The following is a 21,831-nucleotide window of genomic DNA, read 5'->3' on the forward strand; positions in this document are numbered from 1 at the left end:
CCTCCTTATTACTGATTGTACCCTGTCTTCTTGGTCCATTACTACACTTGTTCCATGACAGGGAGACTTCTGATATGGATTGAAAATTGTCTTAACTGGCAGAAAGACGAGGGTGGTAATCAGAGGCAGTGTACCTGACCAGAGGAGTTGTTACTAGTGGAGTACCACAGGGTTCAGTTCTTGCACCGGTAATGTTCATCGTCCACATCAATGATCTACCAGAAGGAATAGAGAATTTATGAACATGTTTGTGGATGATGCAAAGTTACTGGGGAAGATTGGAGAGGTAGTCAATTGTCATGCCCTTCAAATTGATATAGATAAAATAAGTGCTTAGAGCGACATGTGGCAAATGGAATTCAATGTGAATAAATGTCGTGTTGCGGTATGTGGAATCTGAGAAAATAGACCACACAAAACTAACATATTATGTAGAAAGGAATTAAAGAACTCTTAATAAAGACCGAGATCTAGTGGTGGCTTTGGATTGTAAACTGTCACCAGAGGAACACACAAAGAGCATTGTGAGAGGATCATATGCATTGCTTTCCAACTTCATACTTGCTTTTATTTACATGGATGGTGAAATTCTAAAGAAATTGTTCATGACATTTGTGAGACCAAAATTGGAATATGCAGCAGTTGCATGGTGCCCATATCTCATGAAGCACATCAATAAACTGGAAAAGGTGCAAAGACAGGCTTCAAAATGGCTTCCGGAACTGAAAGAAAAAGTTACGAGGAGAGGCTAGAGGCTTTAAATATGCCAAAGCTAGAACCTAGAAGAAATAGAGGTGATATAATCACCACCTACAAAGTAATAAGAATTGACCAAAATGAAATTCCTGAAACCAGCAACTTCACGAACAAGAAGACACAGATTCAAGCGAAGGAAACAAAGGTGCCGAGAAAATATTAGAAAGTTTTCTTTTACAAACAGAGTGGTAGACGGTTGGAACAAGTTAAGTGAGGAGAAGGTGGTGGAGGTCAAAACTGTCAGTAGTTTCAAAACGTTATACGTCAGAGTACTGGGAAGATGAGACACCACGTGTTTAGCTCTCATTCTGTAACTACACTTGGGTAATTACTTCATTACAACCATTAATACTTCACCCTTTACACATTGTCATTAGCACCTCACCATTAACATTTTACCATTAACACTTCACTATTATTATTTATACTGTATTACAAAGAATTTTTATCCCCTATTTTGCCAAAACTTTACTTTTATCCTCATTCACTTTTAACAGCCTTCTCTCTCTCTCTCACACACACACACACACACACACACACACACACACACACACACACACACACACACACACACACACACACACACACACACACACACACACACACACACACACACACACACAGTGGTTACATTAAAAAAAAACTCTGTTTCAGGCAGAAGCAAGGGAAAAGGAGAGGCAGAAGGAGGAGGCTCGTAAGATGCGTCGTTTGGAAGCAGGTTTACGGGCAGCATTTAAATCAATTGGCGTTGACTCCGGCTCTACTTGGGAAGATGTGCGTCCTCGGGTGCAGCATCTCTCATCATTCACTGCTGTTACTATTGAGGCAGAGCGCATCAGGATTTTCAAGGCGAGTTTTAATGTCAATTTTTTATTTTATTTTATTTAACTAGTAAATTCTTTTGCTAGTATGTGCCAATTGAACAATTAAAAATTTATGTTCTCATTATAACAGATATATAACACATTCCTCTACACAGTGGATAAAATTTCCTCACCAGTTTTCTCTCCAAAATTCAGTTTACTCTGTATAAAATACTGACTAAACAGATGTGTAGTAGAAATATGACTTTTCTGTTCATCAAATAAGTAATTTCCATAATTTTTGTTTTTCTCCAAAATAATACATTTGTGGGAAGAGCCCCTTGTGGTTCCCCGAAGCTATTATACTGATATAGTTCCAGAATAAATGGTGCCATCAGTTGCGAAGTTCTTATTGACTTACCGGGGACCATGAGCCAGAACCTAGCCCCCTTCAGAGAGGCTCAGGGAGCAGTTGCTCTATGAAAAATTTATTTTTAAATTTATTCATGTCAGCCACCACCAAGGAAAAGCAGCCAGAAAGTCAGCAATATGAAACAAACAACTGCTTGGTTAGAAAATTATACCGCAGCCTCAAAAACAGCCAAAAGAACTCCCCCCCTCTGTGTAAACAAACTATCAAATATTCACGAAACTAGCACCAGCTAGTTTGCTCCACCTATTGTTTGGGAGAATAGTGAGGCAGACTGGGTCAGCTGGCTTCTTCACCACCAGTTTTTATAGTGGAAACCACCCCGGTGCCCTGGGAGAGGGAGGGTGTCAGGGAGCCACCGGCGCTTACCCAGAAATTGCTTATTCATCACATTCAACACTGGTTTTCTGGAGGAAGCCCCTTGTGGCTCCCTGAAGCTAACTACCCACATAATAAAAAGGAAGGGCACTTACCAGGGAGGAGGAAGGACCACATGTATCAGCACATAGAAGAGACAAACGGCCTCAACACACGACCCAGGGCTACACAAGGCCATTAAGAACTGGGAACGTTCATGAGATACTTGGCCGCCAATACCCTATTTGACCTCCAAAAATTCTACACCCAAATATCAGCCCACGATACATTGGCAAAAACCTACAGAAAAGGTGGGGTTTCAGAGAAACCTCTTGAACTTCAAGAGAGGAGTGGGTAAGCTGGAGCACATGGGGAGAACAAGTCCCACATGACTCAGGGTCTTAGGTGTCATCGACCCAACAAGCAGCATGGCGGTGGCAGAACGTGTGAACGTCAATAGATGGCACAGGTGATGTACAACCCTCAGAATTGCACAAGGTGAGGGTGAGATCAGTAGAGTTATCCATAGTACATCTGAGCTCGTAGGGGATTTCCAGAGCCTGCAGGGTGAATGAGCCCTGCAGGAAGCCCAAGCACTGGGAATGCTATGCTGTTAACCCCTGCTGATAACGAGCAACCCTGGCTACCCGAAGTCAAATCGCTAAAGGGGGGCAGCAAAGGGGTTCAGCCGCATACACCCTAGGCATGCCTAATAAGGCAAAAGGCAGAACCCCCAAGCAGAGAATGGGCAAGGCAAAAATGAAACTAAACCTCAAAAAACCCCATGCCTCCAAGATCAAACTGCAGTGAACAACCAACCAAGGAGAATGTCAGCGTGCCTATGTGTTATTTGAATAACTAGTCATGCAACTCCCAGGGCATCCCACTAGAAAAAAAGATGCCCAACCCCAAGGAAGACAGACAAACACAGACCACCAGCTTACCTTAAAGATGAGGACCACCCCAAGCGAGGAGGCCTCCTGAAGGTAGTGTATCCCGAATGCCCCAAGAAAGCCAGCCCTGACCGCGGAAGGGTAGTAGTAAAGAGAATGCACAGGTAAGAAAACCCTGAGCTCATGTAGCTCTACATACACTAAACCCCTGGCTTATGCAAAACACTTGTGTAAAAGCCAGCTTCAAAGGCAAAACACCACTCGAATAATGAGAGAGTGGAGCCAGAGCGACGTGGCGACAACAGCATGCATCGATCAAGAGCTGAAGGTGGGGCGGGCCACCTGATCCAGTATGCCTCCCTCCCCCCTCCAAATGAGGGGGGATGGAGGTAAGGCAAACTAGCAGATTTTCACTTATCTCTTCGTTCTGTGTGCTTGCAAACAACGCATTCATGCACATCTTTTGTAAATTTTCCTTTACTTGGTATGTAACTAATCATGTGTAGCGCAAGAGCATCTTTGCAAGCCAGTTTGTTGGGAGGAGTGTGAAGCATTGTTGGCACATAAACCTTCGTCACAACACTGCGTTCATGGCCAAACTTCACAAGTAACAAAAGAGCAAGACTAAAATTATGGATTGGCAATTTCTTGCCTGATTTCATGAAATACATGTTATAACAGTTCAGCACTGTTAGGTCCACAAGGTGAAAAACTATTTCTTGGGTCATTTTACTTTTTCGAGCACACTCGACAGCACCAACCATCATGTCACATTTATCTGTCATACTCTATACTGTCATGGACTATAATGTTTTTATTATAGTCCATGACACTATCTGGTTTATACAGTTTTCCTTGTGTTGCAAATTTCACTTTGCCACTCGTTACTATTTCACCAGTGTAAATAGTTGACAACATATATGCACTTCACATCTATCTTTCCAGCACACTGATAAATTCGTTGTGCTTTTTCTCAGTTAATATGCAGGAACATAGTTAGCAAGGGGCTTGTATAATAATTGTCAATTTACAGAATGTATCCCTTGTTAACCAGTGGTTTCATGAGGTCTTGACCACATAGCCAGAAAACCCGTGAGGATCTTGAGCAGGTATATCTACATCTGTACCAGAATTAAATATCAAATAGATCTCTCTCCTGGTTTCACAATCACACAACACAAAGAATTTTAGTCCAAACCTGTGCAGTTTCAATGGGATATACTATATAAAGTAAGACGTCCCTTGAAAAGTACGAGTGACTCGTCATTCCCTACATTCTGGACTGGTACAAACAAGTCTCAGAAATTTCCTCTCATATCACTGAACACTTTTCTCACTTTCCACAGTCTTATCATTTTGATCCACATTAGCATTGTTTTCAAAGTGTAGGTACCTTAGAAGCAGCAGAAACTTGTCTTGTGACATGTACTTATAAAAATCTGGGGTTGAAACAACATTGTCTTTGTTCCAATAATCCTGTAAGATGTGTTTCACAGCATGTTTCATTATCATACACAGTGCAAGAAACATACATTTCAGCCACAGTTGTCTCTTTCCAATGTAACATGCTGTACGTGAAGCTGGTAATAAGCTAGATGTAATAAGTTGCTCTGTGTAGCAGTTCGTTTTGTCGAGATGTTTCATGTACGGCTCATCAAAATAAGCAGCCTTAATTGCTCAATCAAAATAAGCTATAAATATTCACTTTCACTCAAATTGTCACCACCCAACCAATCGATAGTGGAGCGCCGGTCTTGCTTCTTGCAGGTCGGCATTCAATCCCTGACCAACCACGTGGTCGGACACCATTCCTTTCCTTCATCCTATCCCAAGTTATCATCATCCCTTCATGTGTTGTATAGTCATAATGGCCTTATGCTTTCTGCTGATAATTACCTTACCTCATATTGTCATCAATCAGTATACGATCTCTAACACCAATAGCCATAGCATCGAAAGTTGGTATTTCTGGTGTAAAATTGTCACAATCTTCCATAAGATTGTACCACCACAAGAGCTGCTAACACACTGTTCATCTATGCTACTTGTATCAGAACCATTGTCACTAAGACCAGAAAAGACTACGTCTTCTACGTTATCATGCTGTTCAGAAACAGCAGATGGCACAGATAGTGGTGATTATGGCAGGGATGTTGACCTGGGATAACGCAACAGGGCAGGCAAGGTCTGTGTACTGTTCACTCTCCCTTTTATCCTCGTCTTCAATGTCAGTATCACTCTGATAGTTGTGTTTGGTGTTTATTGGGGTTTTAATCGTCAGTATCACTAATATGGTCCACATTAAATAGTATGTCTTGAATTTAATTTTCAGACTGGTTTTTGATCAATGCAACCCATGGGAGACCATGATCAAGTTGCATTTGCTATGGTTGCTGACTCGAAACTGAGCCTCAAGGCGGCTGTGGTGCATGCTGGGAATTTTTACAAAATGGTAGAGACTTAGTGGTGGTCTGAGGCCTCCATCTGCTACCCAACCTTAAATGCACAAGTTTTGAATCTTATGATATACTAACAAATGTGATATGCTGGTGTGTACATCCCCTTTCCTCATGATATCATGGTGTGTGCAATACAGTGGTTAAGCAGACGAAGAGTCACAATAACGTGGCTGAAATATGTTGACCAAACCACACACTAGAAAGTGAAGGGATGACGATGTTTCGGTCCATCCTGGACCATTTTCAAGTTGATTGTGAATCTACTTGAGAATGGTCCAGGATGGACCGAAACGTTGTCGTCCCTTCACTTTCTAGTGTGTGGTTTGGTTAACACAGTGGTTAAATCTAGTCAGCCTGCAATCAACCCTTGTGCCCATGATGTTTACAAGCTTGCTCCTCTCGCAGCAGTCTTAGCCAACGTGTCCTGGGCTGATAGTCAAGCATGGGGGTTTTGGCTGTCATACAGGGTCTTGGTGGTACAGTATTTAGTTAACACTTTCCTGGAGTTTCCACTTGGAATTACGGGCGGTTTAGATAAGCGCTTGTCGGATCACGACGTAAATTTACGGACCGTGTTATAGTGGGTATTTACTACTCGATCGACTTGGGGTTTGTATGAATATGTTTGCCATTAAATTTTTGTTTTCTCTAATAGGCACAGTGCCTATTTGAGAAAACGGCAATGTATTGTAACTTAGAGGAGAGACTATTGAGTTGGTGACACAACGAGGGTAATCGCGCACTCCACACACTCTTGTGTTGGCGACGATCATGATTCTACATTTATATGCATATGTCTGTGTAGAGAATTTTATTCCGAACACTTTACAAACAAAAAAAAACGGTGTGAAACAAGTATAAACTTGAAAAAACATGAGCAAAGTAAAAACTTTTTACGCTCACGGGTACAAACATGTGTAAGATTTTATTCGCCGCAAATTTATTTGACGCTCTGTTGGCCAATTCTACCCATGTTCTTATAGAACTTTCTATTGTTATATATAAAACTTTCTATTGCGAACACATTGCTATAAAAATGAAATACGTAGCTCGAGAAATAATGTCAGGACAGTGAAATAAGTATAAACTTTCAAAGCGCTGCATCACAACAGTGTCGTCGCTGCTGAAATCACGGCTAACGCTTCGCCCAGTTCCCACACTCGTGCGGAACATAATTAGACATTGATAGGCATATGTCTGGGTGGGGAATTTTATTGCAAGTTCAGTGATATCAAAATAAGCGCTGTAGGATGACTGTGAGGCTGGCAACAAACGAAAGAGTATGAACATTTACTTCCTGTTTGGGTGTCACGGCGAGTCATCTTCGTGTTTATTTACTTCGTGGTGGGATAGCAAATGCTTTGGTGACTTTTTTATGCATATGATCTTGTAGAGAATTTTATTGCCAACGCATTGATACCAAAATGAAAAACGTAGCTCGAGAATTGATGTTAGGAGCGTGAAAAGATTATATACTTTTTTGTGTTTACGCTTGAGCGCCCAGAACGGCGCGCGCACAAGGCGCTTTTTTTTTTTTCACGAGTGCCGCGCGCACTAAAGTGTTAAAGTCTCTGAACCTCGTCATGCCTATGTTGTTTGTTGTCATATCTCTCGACCAGCCATCTCTTCTTGATTGTCTGTTGTCTCTCCTCCCTTGTAAGTCCCTTCTTTTCTGTTTTCTATTGGCTGTTAGCTTCAGGAAGCCACAAGAGGCTCTTCCAGATAATCAGCATTGAATATAATGAAACTTCTGGATGAGGCCAAGTGGCTTCCCGAGTCCCTCCCTCGCTTCTAAGTCATCGGTTGGTGGGTGTTATCTGCACATCTGTTCCAGAATTTATGTGGAAGGTTGGAGGGGATTGGGCCATCTCTTCCCCAAGAGGCAGGGGGCCGGGTAGAGCTGATGAGCTCACTCTAGTTTTGAGAGATTCAGTCGTTTGTTTACATTGTTGTGGAAGTTTGTTTGGTAGTTTGACTTAGATCTCTTTGAAGCCAGTAGCAGTTTGCAGATTTTCTGGATGCTTTCTCTGTGGGTTGGCAGAGTTTAATTAACCTGCTTTCTCTCCTCCTGTGAGTGGGTAAGGTTATGGTTCTTGTCAGAACCTCATGAAACAGGGCTCTTCTGCAGTTGATGTGACCTAGTACAGTACATGAGAACCATCTCAGTGTGATGGCTTCAGGGGGCCACCAGGGTATATCTGGAAAGGGAAGTTTTATTACATTCAATGCCGGTTTTTCATCTTCCTTGCTTTTGTCTATTTTGTTTCACTCTCCCCTGCTGATGGTCTTACTTGTCTCGGTGATCTAGCATCCTTCATTCCCTGCCTCTGTAGTAGGCCTGGTTTTGGCACAGAGGCCAAATATAGCCTGGTGTGATAGAATTGTTAGGAACTGTCCAGGTTGTTTGCAACAAAGCCACTGAGGACCCACCAGAAAGAGGCAATTGATTACATTCACTGCTGGGTGCTTTTCATGTAGCCATATTCATAGTTTAGATTTCAGTATACAGTACACATTGTGTATATATAATGAACTATATTTTCTGTATACTGTGTATACTCTACATATGTTAGCTTTGATTTTCCTGAGCAGAAACATAATTTTCTTATTTTTATAGCTTGAAAAAATTCTTCCCTTTACATACCTTTGTCATTTTTGCTGTGTTATGCTGTTACCCTTCTGAGTGGCACATTAGTTCTTAGTGGCACACTTGAACATAATTGTTGGCCTTAATTTTATTGTGACTCTCTCCCCTAGTCGACCGGGGTCGACTGATCGGACAGCACGGTGGACTTGTGATCCTGTGGTCCTGGGTTCGATCCCGGGCGCCGGCGAGAAACAATGGGCAGAGTTTCACCCTATGCCCCTGTTACATAGCAGTAAAATAGGTACCTGGGTGTTAGTCAGCTGTCACGGGCTGCTTCCTGGGGGTGGAGGCCTGGTCGAGGACCGGGCCGCGGGGACACTAAAGCCCCGAAATCATCTCAAGATAACCTCAAGATAGTCTACTAATATTTTCACATTGTACACTTAAAATGTAATTACAAGTATAATAACTAGTACTGTATACTTTCCCTAAGCTTGATTTTTTTTTTTTTTTGTTAGGAATATCAACAGCACCTGGAGGAGGCGTGTGGTCATCATCACTCTCGCAACAAAAAGAAAAGCAAGAAAAAAGATAGGAAAAAGTCTCGATCACGTTCCCACTCTTACTCGGTAATTATGTATTTGTAATTTTTACACTTTAACTCTGTAGCCATGTTTTACACCCAGCCTTGCCTCAGTTTGAATTACAGCAAGTTATTTGTGTAGTTTTTGAATGGCAGAATAGGAGGTATTCATATCCAATGACAATTTGGTAGAAAATTTGCTGGCTATGTTCTTGCTAGATATATTCATAATTTGTATATAATGAAAAACTCTGTGAGTGGGGTCAGATAGATTAACTATAATTCACTATTATGAAACTAAGTTTAAATATAGGTGAATGACATTTTGGGCAGCATTATGCCTACTCAGTCATCTCGTATCTTATGTATACTGTATGTGAATGAGTATACTGCATTTTTTTTTAATTGCACTGTACAGAGCACCACTTGGTTTCCGAACCCCTTGGGGACGAGACCCGTCGGTTAACATGTAAGTTCGTATACGAGAAATAGAGGGGAAAAAATAAACTAGAAATGTAAAAAGAAATTTTTCCGAAAAAATTCACGAAAAACTCTAGGGAAAAAAAATCGACAGGTTCATAGCGTAAATGCGACTGTGTTTTGTTTGTACTCACCAATAAGTGAAGTCCTGATCCGCTTTATAAAAGTCCTTAATTGTTCCTAACTGATTATTAAGACGTCTGGCAAACATCCTCTGGATGTTTCCTGCCAGCCTGCAGGCACATCCTGCCTAAAATATACGATGATGTACTGTACATTTAAGAAACAAATCTGGGTCACAGGTCTGTGGAGTGTGGTTAGGCTTACGGAGTCAGCCGGTCCCTCCCCCTCCACCGATACACCTCCCCCTCTCCCCCCACCCCAAACCCATACACACACACACACACTCAAAGGTCACGTGGTTCATGGTTCACTTCAACACCCATATATCGCTTCCTGCCTGCCTGCCTCCTTCCCAGCCTGCAAGCCTGCCTGCCTGCCTGCCTGCCTCCTTCCCAGCCTGCAAACCTGCCTGCCTGCCTCCTTCCCAGCCTGCAAGCCTGCCTGCCTCCTTCCCAGCCTGCAAGCCTGCCTGCCTCCTTCCCAGCCTGCAAGCCTGCCTGCCTCCTTCCCAGCCTGCAAGCCTGCCTGCCTGCCTCCTTCCCAGCCTGCAAGCCTGCCTGCCTGCCTGCCTCCTTCCCAGCCTGCAAGCCTGCCTGCCTGCCTGCCTCCTTCCCAGCCTGCAAGCCTGCCTGCCTGCCTGCCTCCTTCCCAGCCTGAGAGCCTGCCTGCCTCCATCCCAGCCTGCAAGCCTGCCTGCCTGCCTGCCTCCTTCCCAGCCTGCAAGCCTGCCTGCCTGCCTGCCTCCTTCCCAGCCTGCAAGCCTGCCTGCCTCCTTCCCAGCCTGCAAGCCTGCCTGCCTCCTTCCCAGCCTGCAAGCCTGCCTGCCTGCCTGCCTGCCTCCTTCCCAGCCTGCAAGCCTGCCTGCCTGCCTGCCTCCTTCCCAGCCTGCAAGCCTGCCTGCCTCCTTCCCAGCCTGCAAGCCTGCCTGCCTCCTTCCCAGCCTGCAAGCCTGCCTGCCTCCTTCCCAGCCTGCAAGCCTGCCTGCCTGCCTCCTTCCCAGCCTGCAAGCCTGCTTGCCTGCCTCCTTCCCAGCCTGCAAGCCTGCCTGCCTGCCTGCCTGCCTCCTTCCCAGCCTGCAAGCCTGCCTGCCTGCCTGCCTGCCTCCTTCCCAGCCTGCAAGCCTGCCTCCTTCCCAGCCTGCAAGCCTGCCTCCTTCTCAGCCTGCAAGCCTGCCTGCCTGCCTGCCTCCTTCCCAGCCTGCAAGCCTGCCTGCCTGCCTGCCTCCTTCCCAGCCTGCAAGCCTGCCTGCCTGCCTGCCTCCTTCCCAGCATGCCTGCCTGCCTCCTTCCCAGCCTGCAAGCCTGCTTCCTTTCCAGCCAGCCTGCCTCCCTCCCTGCCATCATGCTAACGGGTAGTGTGTGTTAGGCTTATCTTCGGGAATGAGCCGGTCTCACCCCCACCACCAACAAACCACCCGCCCCCCTACATCCCATCTCTCAAGGTCACGCGGTTCAACCGCGTGACTACCACTCACTCCCTGCTGCGCCTGCCTGCCTGCCTGCCTGCCTGTGCCTGCCTGCCTGTGCCTGCCAGCCTGTGCCTGCCAGCCTGCCTTTCCCTCCCTAATTCTCACTACTTCCATCCCTTCCTGCCTACCTCCTAGCATCTTTCCCTACCTCCCCCTCCCTCCTAGCATCTCTCTCTCCCCCTCTCTCACTGATTCTCCCCCCCCCCTCATTCATACTGCCTCCCACCTGAGCTCCATCGTCCATCCACCCACCAGTCAACCATCACTGACGCAATGCGTGCATTTGGAGCCAACATGGTGCACAGATGTTTCTTGATTGTGCAGATATGTAAAACAAAAGCACAGAATGAACATTCCAGCCTTATGGCAATTCAAAATAATAGGAATAATAGGCCGTGAATCTGTGAAGTCACAGCGGGCAAACTGGACCATCTCCCACCCACCACAACAAACCGGCGTGACGCTTGGCGGACCCCTTCCTACCCGAACTTTGTTCGGGTAGCATGACTCCCCAACCCCAATCGGGAAACTGGAAGTTTCGGATAACTGAAGTTCGGAAACCAAGTGGTGCTCTGTACTAGGTTAATTGATAATATTTTGGTCTTTACTTACAGTCTGACAGTGATGATGGTCACCACAAGCGTAGATCGCGGCGTTCACGTTCCCGCTCCAAAAGTTATTCCGATGATTCCGATGATGAACGTCGCAGGTCTCGCAAAAAGAAAAGCAAAAAGAAGAAGGGTCGCAGTCGCTCGGTAAATAATTATTTAAGTTATTTTGCCTTTAAATATGTTGTTCATATAATTCTCTTGTTGACAACACTCCAAAAATAATTACCTGTGGGTTTACCTATGATTTATCTGTAACTGTGGGAGTTCTACTCCTACAACCTGGCCAGGGATCTGACTTTTCTGTGGGGGAGCCTCATCGGCTTCCTGGAGCTATTGAACTGATATTAGCTAATATTAGTACGAGGCTTCAGTCATATGGAGTTGTCATGCTTACTTGGGACCACTAACCAGAACACGGTCCCCTCTGAGAGGCGCAGGGAGCAATGGTCTATGACACTCCTATGTAGGAAAGTATTCATGTCTGCTATCGACCAGGGTTGAGCACCTAGAAAGGTAGGCGCTCCAAAACAGACCCCTCCTGGTAGAAATTGCAACCTGAGACCGAACAAAGGCTAGAAACTCTCACAAAGAAAAACAAGCTAACAAGCAACAACACAACAAGGTTACGAGGGGGGCCTCGTAACCTGGTGGATAGCGCGCAGGACTCGTAATTCTGTGGCACGGGTTCGATTCCCGCACGAGGCAGAAACAAATGGGCAAAGTTTCTTTCACCCTGAATGCCCCTGTTACCTAGCAGTAAATAGGTACCTGGGAGTTAGTCAGCTGTCACGGGCTGCTTCCTGGGGGTGGAGGCCTGGTCGAGGACCGGGCCGCGGGGACACTAAAGCCCCGAAATCATCTCAAGATAACCTCAAGATAACACGTCATCACACCGCTTGTTCGGGCCAACCTTCCTGGGAGGGGAAGAGGGGGTCCAAGCCCACTGTGCCGGCAGCTGGACCGTCAGTTTGGAAACTGAAAAACGGAAACAAAATTCGCCAACTGGGAAAAGGGAGAGTGCCAAGGAGCCTCTGGGGCTCACCCTAGAAAATGGAGTTTCATTACATTCGATGCTGGTTTTCTGTGGGGGAGCCCCCTCCCCCCCAACCTTCCCTCTCCCCCCAGCAACCCCGTCGCCTCAGGGGGCCCTGACAGCTGAGTGGACAGCGCTTCCGATTCGTAGTCCTGAGGTTCCGGGTTCGATCCCCGGTGGAGGCGAAAACAAATGGGCAGAGTTTCTTTCACTCTGGTGCCCCTGTTACCTAGCAGTAAATAGGTACCTGGGAGTTATACAGTTGCTATGGGACTGCTTCCTGGAGGTATGTAGCAAAAAAAAAAAAAAAAAAAGAGGCCTGGTCGAGGACCGGGCCGTGAGTACGCTAAGCCCCAAAATCATCTTGAGATAACCTCAAGATAACCTCATCAGCCAGAAGGGATAGAAACCACCAAGCCAGCAGCCAGGCCGTCAGTTTGTTGGCTGAAACTAAACGGGTTGGAAGTCTGCTCTGGTCTTGGTTGCCTGATTGGCTTCACCCTGCTGGTGTTCCTGCTGTGCGTTAGAGGTGGCCCAGGAGTTCATACCAATGGCTGCAGGCGCTTAGGAGTCCCTTGCCTTAGCGTCATGTGAGTACACCCCTTGGGGTTCAGAGTTACCTTCTCTGGGTCTTTGAGGTCCCCATTCCCGTAGGGGCAGCGGCTGCTTAGCCTCTGTCTCGCCCTTGGGGTCAGCTTAGGCCTCGGTACTTTTGTTTGGCCATGGGTAGGGAGTGGTTTGTTCCTGGTTGGGGTGCACTGTGCTACCCAGCTGGCATAATTGCAGCAGCCGGGCCTCTTTCTGGTCCCCTGGGGTTATGGTTCTTCCTCTGGGTTCTCTTTCCTACTTTAAGTTTACTTTGCCCATTGGGAGGCTTGCAGGGTTCCTATTAGGTGATCCCTAGGTTAGTAGGGCATGTGGGAAAATCTGACTCCAATATTCAAATGCTTGGGCTCTGAGAACCAATATAGATTTTAATAATTAAAAACTTTCATAGCTACGAAGGACCACCACCTTTTGAGAAAAAGTGGAAAACAAAAATGAGTTTGATATTGATATAAGTATCAAAAGTTTGATATTGCTACCAAGAACTAGTGTCCTATGGATCTTAATGAGCCTGTAATTTATAATGAAATAGGAGTCAAATTATCTTTCACAAATTGGAGGGTACGAGCGCTAAGATACAAACACGTCCTAGCACCAATAATCTAACGCTGGTTCTTTTGTTAGAAAGAAATGTAAATGTAAACTCATATTATAGTATATAAGTATATAATCATAGACTCAAGATATGAAATGGGATTAGTAAATAATATAAGTCAAACATGAAGGATAATAAATGACAATTTCAATAGAAATTATTCATGTGTTTAACTGTTAGTACTCTACAAAAATACTACAGTACTATAAATGTAAGTTGAGCTTAGCTGTTTCGTGGATTTGATAGTAAAATATTTTGGGCGGTCACGAGGGCGCACTTGTTGCAACACGCTGTCCAGGCCTGCACATGGAATGATACATTATTCTTCTCCTCTCCCCGCTAATACTCCAGCTGAAAACAAGGTTAAATGTACAAGTTGTCTAGGCTAGAATTAATATGCCAGTATTTCTGATTGAAAGTGGAAACCTAGAATTAAATGAAACTAACATGTGATATGTTGTTATCGCGTGGCTTAACGTACGAGCAACCTACATAAATTTTTTTAATAAAGTGCACTTTTTAACAAATATCAGTAGGACAATAAAGAAATTATGCTCGCCGGAACTTGTGTTGAATGCAGATGAAGACCTCCGCGAACTCTGGCACCCGCTGATGCAAGGGTGACGTAAATCTGAGTCGTTTAGTGGGAGCTCTGCAACACAATAATTCTTTGTACGCTGGTAATGGCGTCAAGTCTCCTTCCTTTCCCCGATTGCGCATGCGCGGCTCTCGGTAGGTACCTCGAGCGTAAATTAATTTATATTTCAAAGTTAATTAGGAAAGGAAGAGGTTGTGACTATCTGTCACAATTAAATTTTTCATTTTGTAATATAACCTTTCGCAACATAAGTCAGTTTATTAAAGTTGCATAAACAAATGAGAGGAATATAAGAGGGAATTATTTTACCCTTTTAATAATTTCCATTGGAGTGTTTAATTTTAACTAAATAAGCGAGTTTCAGTAAGCAGTAATGTGCTACATAAATAAACTTGTTAGTAAGCAATTATCCTTAACCACTGTATGGGTGATAATATGGGTGTGGTACCCATATCTTAAGAAGCACATCAACAAACTGGAAAAGGTGCAAAGACATGATACTAAGTGATTCCCCAGAACTGAAGGGCAAGAGCTACGAGGAGAGATTAGAGGCATTAAATATGCCAAAACTAGAAGACAGAAGAAAAAGAGGTGATATGATCACTACATACAAAATAGTAACAGGAATTGATGAAATCGATAGGGAAGATTTCCTGAGACCTGGAACTTTAAGAACAAGAGGTCACAGATATAAACTAGCTAAACACAGATGCCGAAGAAATATAAGAAAATTCACTTTCGCAAACAGAGTGGTAGACAGTTGGAACAAGTTAGGGGAGAAGGTGGTGGAGGCCAAGACCGTCAGTAGTTTCAAAGCGTTATATGACAAAGAGTACTGGGAAGACGTGACACCACGAGCGTAGCTCTCATCCTGTAACTACACTTAGGTAATTACTGCACTGCACAAAACGACAAATGCTGTTTTGAGAGTTGCCCGTTTTTTTTTTTTAATTAGGCTATATTTTAATGTTTTTTTAAATGTTTTTATCACTTTGTGTTTTGAAATTAAAATAGTTGTGTTTGGAAACATTTTGATATTAACTATACTTGAACACTTATAAAAACAACAAAAATGTGTCTTAACAATTGCACTATGAAGTTTTTGCCAATATCAGGTATGCAGTGAAGGGGTTAATAAAGGGAGTAATAAACTGGACTCTGTTTAAATCCAACAATATATGGAAATATTCCTGTGGCTGCTTATCGAAACACGCAGTAGGAAGGATTTGGCAGAATATTGTGCTTTATAAAATCATGAATATGGTTAATTTTACAAGTTAGTCAATTTTAGTAACTACTTGTGGTTAATACAAAAATTGTTGTATAAAAATACAAAGGATGTATGAAAACTGTTGGTTATTTCCAACAGGGCAGTCCTTTTCTAGGCCTACGAGGTTGGTCACCTCATAGGGGCCAGTTTGCCCAGATACATATGGGGTTACAACCAGCTTCGGCAGCTCCAGTGCCTAGGCTTCCCATAGGGATACATCTCCCTGCAGGCCCTGAAAACCCCCATTGGGGCTTAGGTTGACTTATGGTCATGTCCTCTGAGCCCCTTCTTGCTTTGTGGGAGTCAATGACACGGTTGACCCAGAGTCTTGTGAGACTTATTCTCCGCTCGTGCTCCAAATTTATCCATTCTGCTACGGCAGAGGTTAGGTATCAAGCGGCTTGCGTGTTGCATGCCAGGTTTAGGTTGCTGCAGCGTGCTCGGTTGGTCGCCTGCTCAAATGCCCTGGGGCTGCCCTGTTTTGGTTTTAGGGACCCGGACTTTGGGGACTTGGTCAGTTCGACCTTGGTTCATTCTGCTCCTCTTTGTCCTTCCCTTGTTGGTGTAGTTCATCAGTCAATCACAATCTCAGTTGTGACTCAATTTCTTCATTCGGCTTCCACTAGTTGTGCCCCCTCTTTCGGTTATGTTGATTGTCCGGGTTGCACGTTCATGTGCTTCCCAGAAGGGTCATGCCAAGGTTCAGGTATCTGTTGGTCGAGGTGGACCTTAGGAGCCAGTTTCTGAACCGGCGCCTGCTCCTGATCCGTCTTCATCTGGTCGGCACAGTGCTCGCTCTGAGCGCAAGTCAAGTTCTCGGTGGGGTTGCCGGCCCTTTCGTGGGTTGCCCCGTTGATAGGACATTGGGGGCTGAGGGTCTGGCTCTGTTTGCCCACTCTTGGTCCCTCGATTTGGGGACATTTCAGGTCGTGTCCTATGGCCTGAGGTGGCGTTGGGTGGCTCCTTTCCCTTTGGGGTGCTCTGGGCTGGTGGGCATGCTTCTTCCCCTTCACTTCGTCGGGTTATCCTAGAGTAGGTTCACTCGGGCGTGGTCGAAATGACCTCATTCCTCTTGTGGGTTTCCCATCTGTTTCCAGTTCCGAAATGGGACTGTGCAGACTTGTCCTGTCTGAACCCCTGGATTTCTTGCCACTCCTTTTGGATGATCACTCTGTCCCAGGACTGGCGTCTCTTGGAGCCGGGTTCTTGTATAGTGTCTGGACCTCTGGGACACGTATTGGCACTTCCCTATTCATCTGGGGTTCAGGAACTGGTTAGGTTTGTGGTGGGGCATCAGGCTTACCGGTTTCGTTGTCTTCCTTTCGGGCTGAATCTGGCACCTCACGTTTTCATGCGTCTTACCTGGGAAGTGGTGGCCTGTCTGCATCTCCTAAGTGTTTGGGTTTTGGCCTACCTTGACGACTGGTTGGTATAGGTTCCCAGCCAGTCCAGGTGTCTGCTCGCCAGGTGTTTGGTTCTCTCCCATCTTGCCGGGTTCGGGTTCCTGGTGAACTGGAGGAAGTCCCATCTGGTTCCATCTCAGGTTCGTACGTGGCTAGGATTCCCGGACAGCGTCCTTGTCTCTCCCTTAGTCGGTGTTGCTCCGGCTGTAGTCTCACCATCGAGGATTCCAGGTTACTCAGCTGTTGCTCAAACAGCCGTGTAGAAGTCTGAATTTCGCTTTGATCGTTTACCCACTGGGTTGGGTTTGGTCGCGTTGTCTGTTCTGATTCCTTCGGGGCCGTCCCTTCCGACGCTCTCACGATCACGGAGTTCGTTTCCCGGGGGCCTTGTGTCAGTTACTGCGTCGCCAACTTCCTCTTCGGGCTTTTTTGAGGTTCGGTGCATTGGTGCCTTTCGGAGCCCTGCCCCGATGTGTTAACGAATGCATCCTCTCTAGGCTGGGACTTTGTGACTAGTGCTCACCAGGCTGACCAGGGGCGGTGAACTCCGTCCTTCTGTCGGGCTCAAAGTACAGTGTGGAAATTTGTGGCAGCATGGTTTGCACTAAGGCGGATTCGGCTCGCTGGCGGCTCTACGATCAGGCTCCATTCGGACTGTGCTTAAGTTATTCATTGCCTGAACCACTAGGGGGGACTGCTGTTTGTGGCTCTTTGGGGCTGGTCACTTAGAGTGATTCTTCTGTTGAGTTCTCGGGGGGTTTATGCTCCTCGTGCGGTTCATATCAGGAGCGTGTCAAATGTCCTGGCAGACGGCCTGTTGTGGTTCATATCCCCCTGTCCATGGAATAGACGGATGACGCTGACTCATTCAATTGGCTCTGCTGGACTTTCGGGCCCCCAGAGATGGACCACGCATCGGCGTGGTCGTGGTGTCTCCCCAGCTTTGTGGTGACCTTCCCTGACTGCAAGGCCGTCGAGGTAAATGCTTTTCGGCGGGACTGGTAGAGGTGGGGTTTCCTGTATCTCTTTCCCCCAGTTCAGCTGTTGCTTCAGGTTCTGGCTCAGCTTGAGTCCTATTGGGGGAGGGGTCACCTTCTGGCCCCATGGTGGCCAGCCCAGCCTTGGTTTTAGGTGCTGCTTGCTCGGTGTCGGAACCCTGTGCATTTTCTGCGGCTCTGCCTCGTTCAGCATTTCAGGCCAGTGAGGTACCTTGCTGGTTTGCTCTACTCTCCTGCGCTTCATGTCTGGAGTTTCTGACGCGAGTGTATCACCATCTGTAAGATGACCAGGTGGCTTCTCTCATGGTTTCCACTTGCAATCTTCTTCTCAACAACAGTATGAAGTCTCTTGGCAGTCTTTTTGCCATTTCCTTTTCCTGCATAGGTTGTCTTCGGTCTGAGATTGTGTTGTGTGGCATTTTCTTTCTTTGCTCTTTCATGACAGGCATCTTATGCCGGATACTGTCGCCTCGTATCCTGCGGTGCTGGCGTAGCTGCTTCAGCTTGCGTTCCAGGTGATTGTCACTTCGGCTCCCTTTCACAAGCTTTCCCGTACCTTTTTCCACCTCTGGCCTGTTCATGTGCCGCCTGAGCCGTCCTGATCTTTGGACCTGGTGCTCTCTTTTCTTTCTTCTTCTTGGTTTGTGGTGGCCCCTTCGGTCCAAGATTGTTTCCAAAAGCTTTATTCTTGCTGGATTTGGCTTCTGGTTGTTGGGTCGGGAAGCTTCATGCTTCATGCCTCTCCAGCGCAGAGGCTTTTGCTCTTCTGTCTGGGTCCTTCCCAACGCTCCCCTCTCACCCGACACGACCTACACACCCCCACCCCCTCCTACACCATACACCGCCTCGAGCCACAGTTGTATGGGACTAATACGGTACAGCCCGTGACCTGGCTTTCATATCCGGACAATTCACTACGTGTCGGGCTGGCTGTCTGGATAGTGCAACATCGGCATTGTGTTAACCGGCCCAGATTTTTTATCCGGTCAAACACCCGATTTTCCGGCTCCTATGGTCATTTTGGCCGGATATTGAGACAACTTTATCAGGTCACGAGTTTGGCCATATAAGGGCATTTTCCGGATAATCGAGTGTCTACAGTATTTTAAAATTTGGACCACAAAATTATTTATTATCTTTCTGACATAAATTTTTGCGTCACATCCTTCATTTTGATATCAAATTGTTCGCAATATAAAGGGACATATTTTAAAACTAGTCCCATAATAATAGAACAATAAATGGAATTTTAACAAATATTTTAACTTTTGGACACTTTTTGATGCTCATCACCACAAAATTATTTATATCTTTCCAGTGTTCTCACGTCAATTTTCATGTTATGTCTTTCATTTTGGTATCAAATTGTGCACAATGTAAAGGTGCTCATTTTGAAACCACCCAGAAGTTGATCGGATAAAGATTTAATTTTTTACAACTATTTTAATACATGAAGCAAGCCGGTCACTCACTCAGAATCAGGAAAAAAATGAGTGACGACGGGTGGCGGCAACGGAGTACGATAGTGTTAACCTTTTGGCGTATATATTCGCCTGGAGTAACATGTCCCACCGTGTGCTTGGCATATATACTCGACATAGGGTGCCGGGCACAATTCAAATGGCCCGTGGCTACACAGGGTTCACATCAGCTTCCTCAAGAATCTTGTAAAACGGTAAAAAATCTTGTAACACCACAAACAGTATTGTTGCGGGAGTAATTTTAGTTTGTCTGGCCTTGAATCAGTGAGGGAGGCAGCTGCCAGCTGACTGTGTGTGTAGCGACATATCTTAGTGCCTGAGCTAACTATATCAGCTTAGTTGTACAGTTGTGGTGAACAAAACATGTAGATAATTATATATAAAACGTCTGTATATAGTGAATAAAAGTAAAAACAGTGGTGGGAGGAGGAATGTTGGCGAGTGAGGTAAGGTGAGGGAGGGAGTGGCGGCGAGTGACTACAGTAGCTGCTGTGTGGTGGCCACTCCTCGATGCTTTTTGACTCACCATACCAACTTAGTGGTTCGTTATGGTGAACAAAACATGCAGATACTTATACAATGGGGCCTCGACTTACGATGCTAATCCGTTCCCAGAGACGGATCGTAAGTCGAAATATCGTAAGTCAAAGCGATTTTTCCAATAAGAAATAAAGGGATTTGAATTAATCCGTTCCTCACCCTCCAAAATATTAACATCTTGAGGTTATCTTGAGATGATTTCGGGGCTTTAGTGTCCCCGCGGCCCGGTCCTCGACCAGGCCTCCACCCCCAGGAAGCAGCCCGTGACAGTTGACTAACAGCCAGGTACCTATTTACTACTAGGTAACAGGGGCATCAGGGTGAAGGAAACTCTGCCCATTGTTTCTCGCCGGCGCCCGGGATCGAACCTGGGACCACAAGATCACGTGCCCAGCGTGCTGTCCGCTCGGCCGACCGGCTCCCATTATACAAATACATTTTATACTAAATACAATGTTTTTTTTCTAACTTCAATACAGAACCTAAGTTTATCTTACCTTTATGGAGGGCTCTTGATGGTGTATGGAAGATGGTGATGAGGGGGATGGAGGAGAGTTGTTACTGTTTGGAAGGGGAGTCCCCTTCCATTATCACATCAGGCAGTGATGTTCTCTCTGGGGTACTCTCTCTCCTACGTTTTGCCTGAATACCACTAGGATCTGGTTGTGGTTCAGTGCTTGTTTGTCTCGCTACAAATTTGTCAAGAGACATTTGTTTTTCCCTTCGTTTTAACATTTGTCTGTAATGATGCATCACTTTAGCACCCATAATGTCCTTTTTCTTAGCCAGTATGGTGGATATTGTTGACTGAGATTTGTTGTACTGCCCAGCCAGTCCAACAACCCGCACACCATCTTCATAATTACGAATGATCTCTTGTTTCTGCTCTATGGTCATCCTTACATGGGATCTCATATGTTGAGCCTTACCACTGACTTTCCTGGGACTCATGGCGTGATATATAATAATTACTTTAATGTTCAAAATGCAAAAAATCACCACAAAAGCCAAATTTCTTATAGGTGCGATCGTCACTAAGCGGGCAGCTGTAATAAACTGAGGCAGGTCAGCCGCGTGACCGGGAACCACGCGCTCGGTCGACCCGAACGTGTACCAACAAATATCTTAAGTCGACAACACCATCGGATGTCGAGTCGCATTTTTCGATGAAATTTACATCGTAACTCGAAATTATCGTAAGTAGGGACAATCATAAGTCAAGGTGCCACTGTATATATATCCTGTGTATATACTGGAATAACAGCAAAACTATTTGCTTATTGTTTTATGAACATAATAATTGAATCACTAATATGCACACTATACTTTTGAGTATAGCGATGATTCAACCCTTTTATTATATAAATCTGTCAAACTACACACTATTGAATAATATTACTGCAAAAAAAAAAATAAGAAAAAAACAATCAGGGACATTGAAACTTAAGTAATAATATCTTTGTGGCAACTCCCACCTGACACCTCGGGTGACCCTGATCGCCTCTGACGACTACTCTGTAAACACCCACATTTTGCCAAACTTCCTCTGCCTCTTGCGGCCAAAATATGTCGCCTACGATTTTTTTTTTATTTTCCCGTGTTCAGGGAACACAAATTAACATTTTTAGAAGACAAAAAAATTTTTTTTAGAATGTTTTTTCTTGCGCACAGGGGTGTAAATCTCCTCAGGACCCCTTAGCAGCTTAAGGGTTAAAAGCAGCTTTTCGAAAATCTGGCATTTAATATCTGGCATTTAA

The 21,831-nt window shown here is 45.3% G+C and overlaps 1 protein-coding gene across 9 annotated transcripts in view; it reads left to right on the forward strand.

Annotated features, from left to right (window-relative positions):
- The window catches only part of Prp40 (pre-mRNA processing factor 40), a 209,078-nt gene that overhangs the window by 74,714 nt on the left and 112,533 nt on the right, over positions 1-21,831 (forward strand). For all 9 annotated transcript variants that reach the window (XM_045746697.2, XM_069329762.1, XM_069329781.1 and 6 more), the window contains 3 exons: positions 1,411-1,605; positions 8,804-8,914; positions 11,554-11,694. In XM_045746697.2, the coding sequence (XP_045602653.1) occupies positions 1,411-1,605; positions 8,804-8,914; positions 11,554-11,694 (447 nt within the window). The remainder of the gene's footprint in view (positions 1-1,410; positions 1,606-8,803; positions 8,915-11,553; positions 11,695-21,831) is intronic.

Source organism: Procambarus clarkii, chromosome 3, assembly GCF_040958095.1.
Source record: "Procambarus clarkii isolate CNS0578487 chromosome 3, FALCON_Pclarkii_2.0, whole genome shotgun sequence".
In the NCBI taxonomy this organism is placed as follows: Eukaryota; Metazoa; Arthropoda; class Malacostraca; order Decapoda; family Cambaridae; genus Procambarus; species Procambarus clarkii.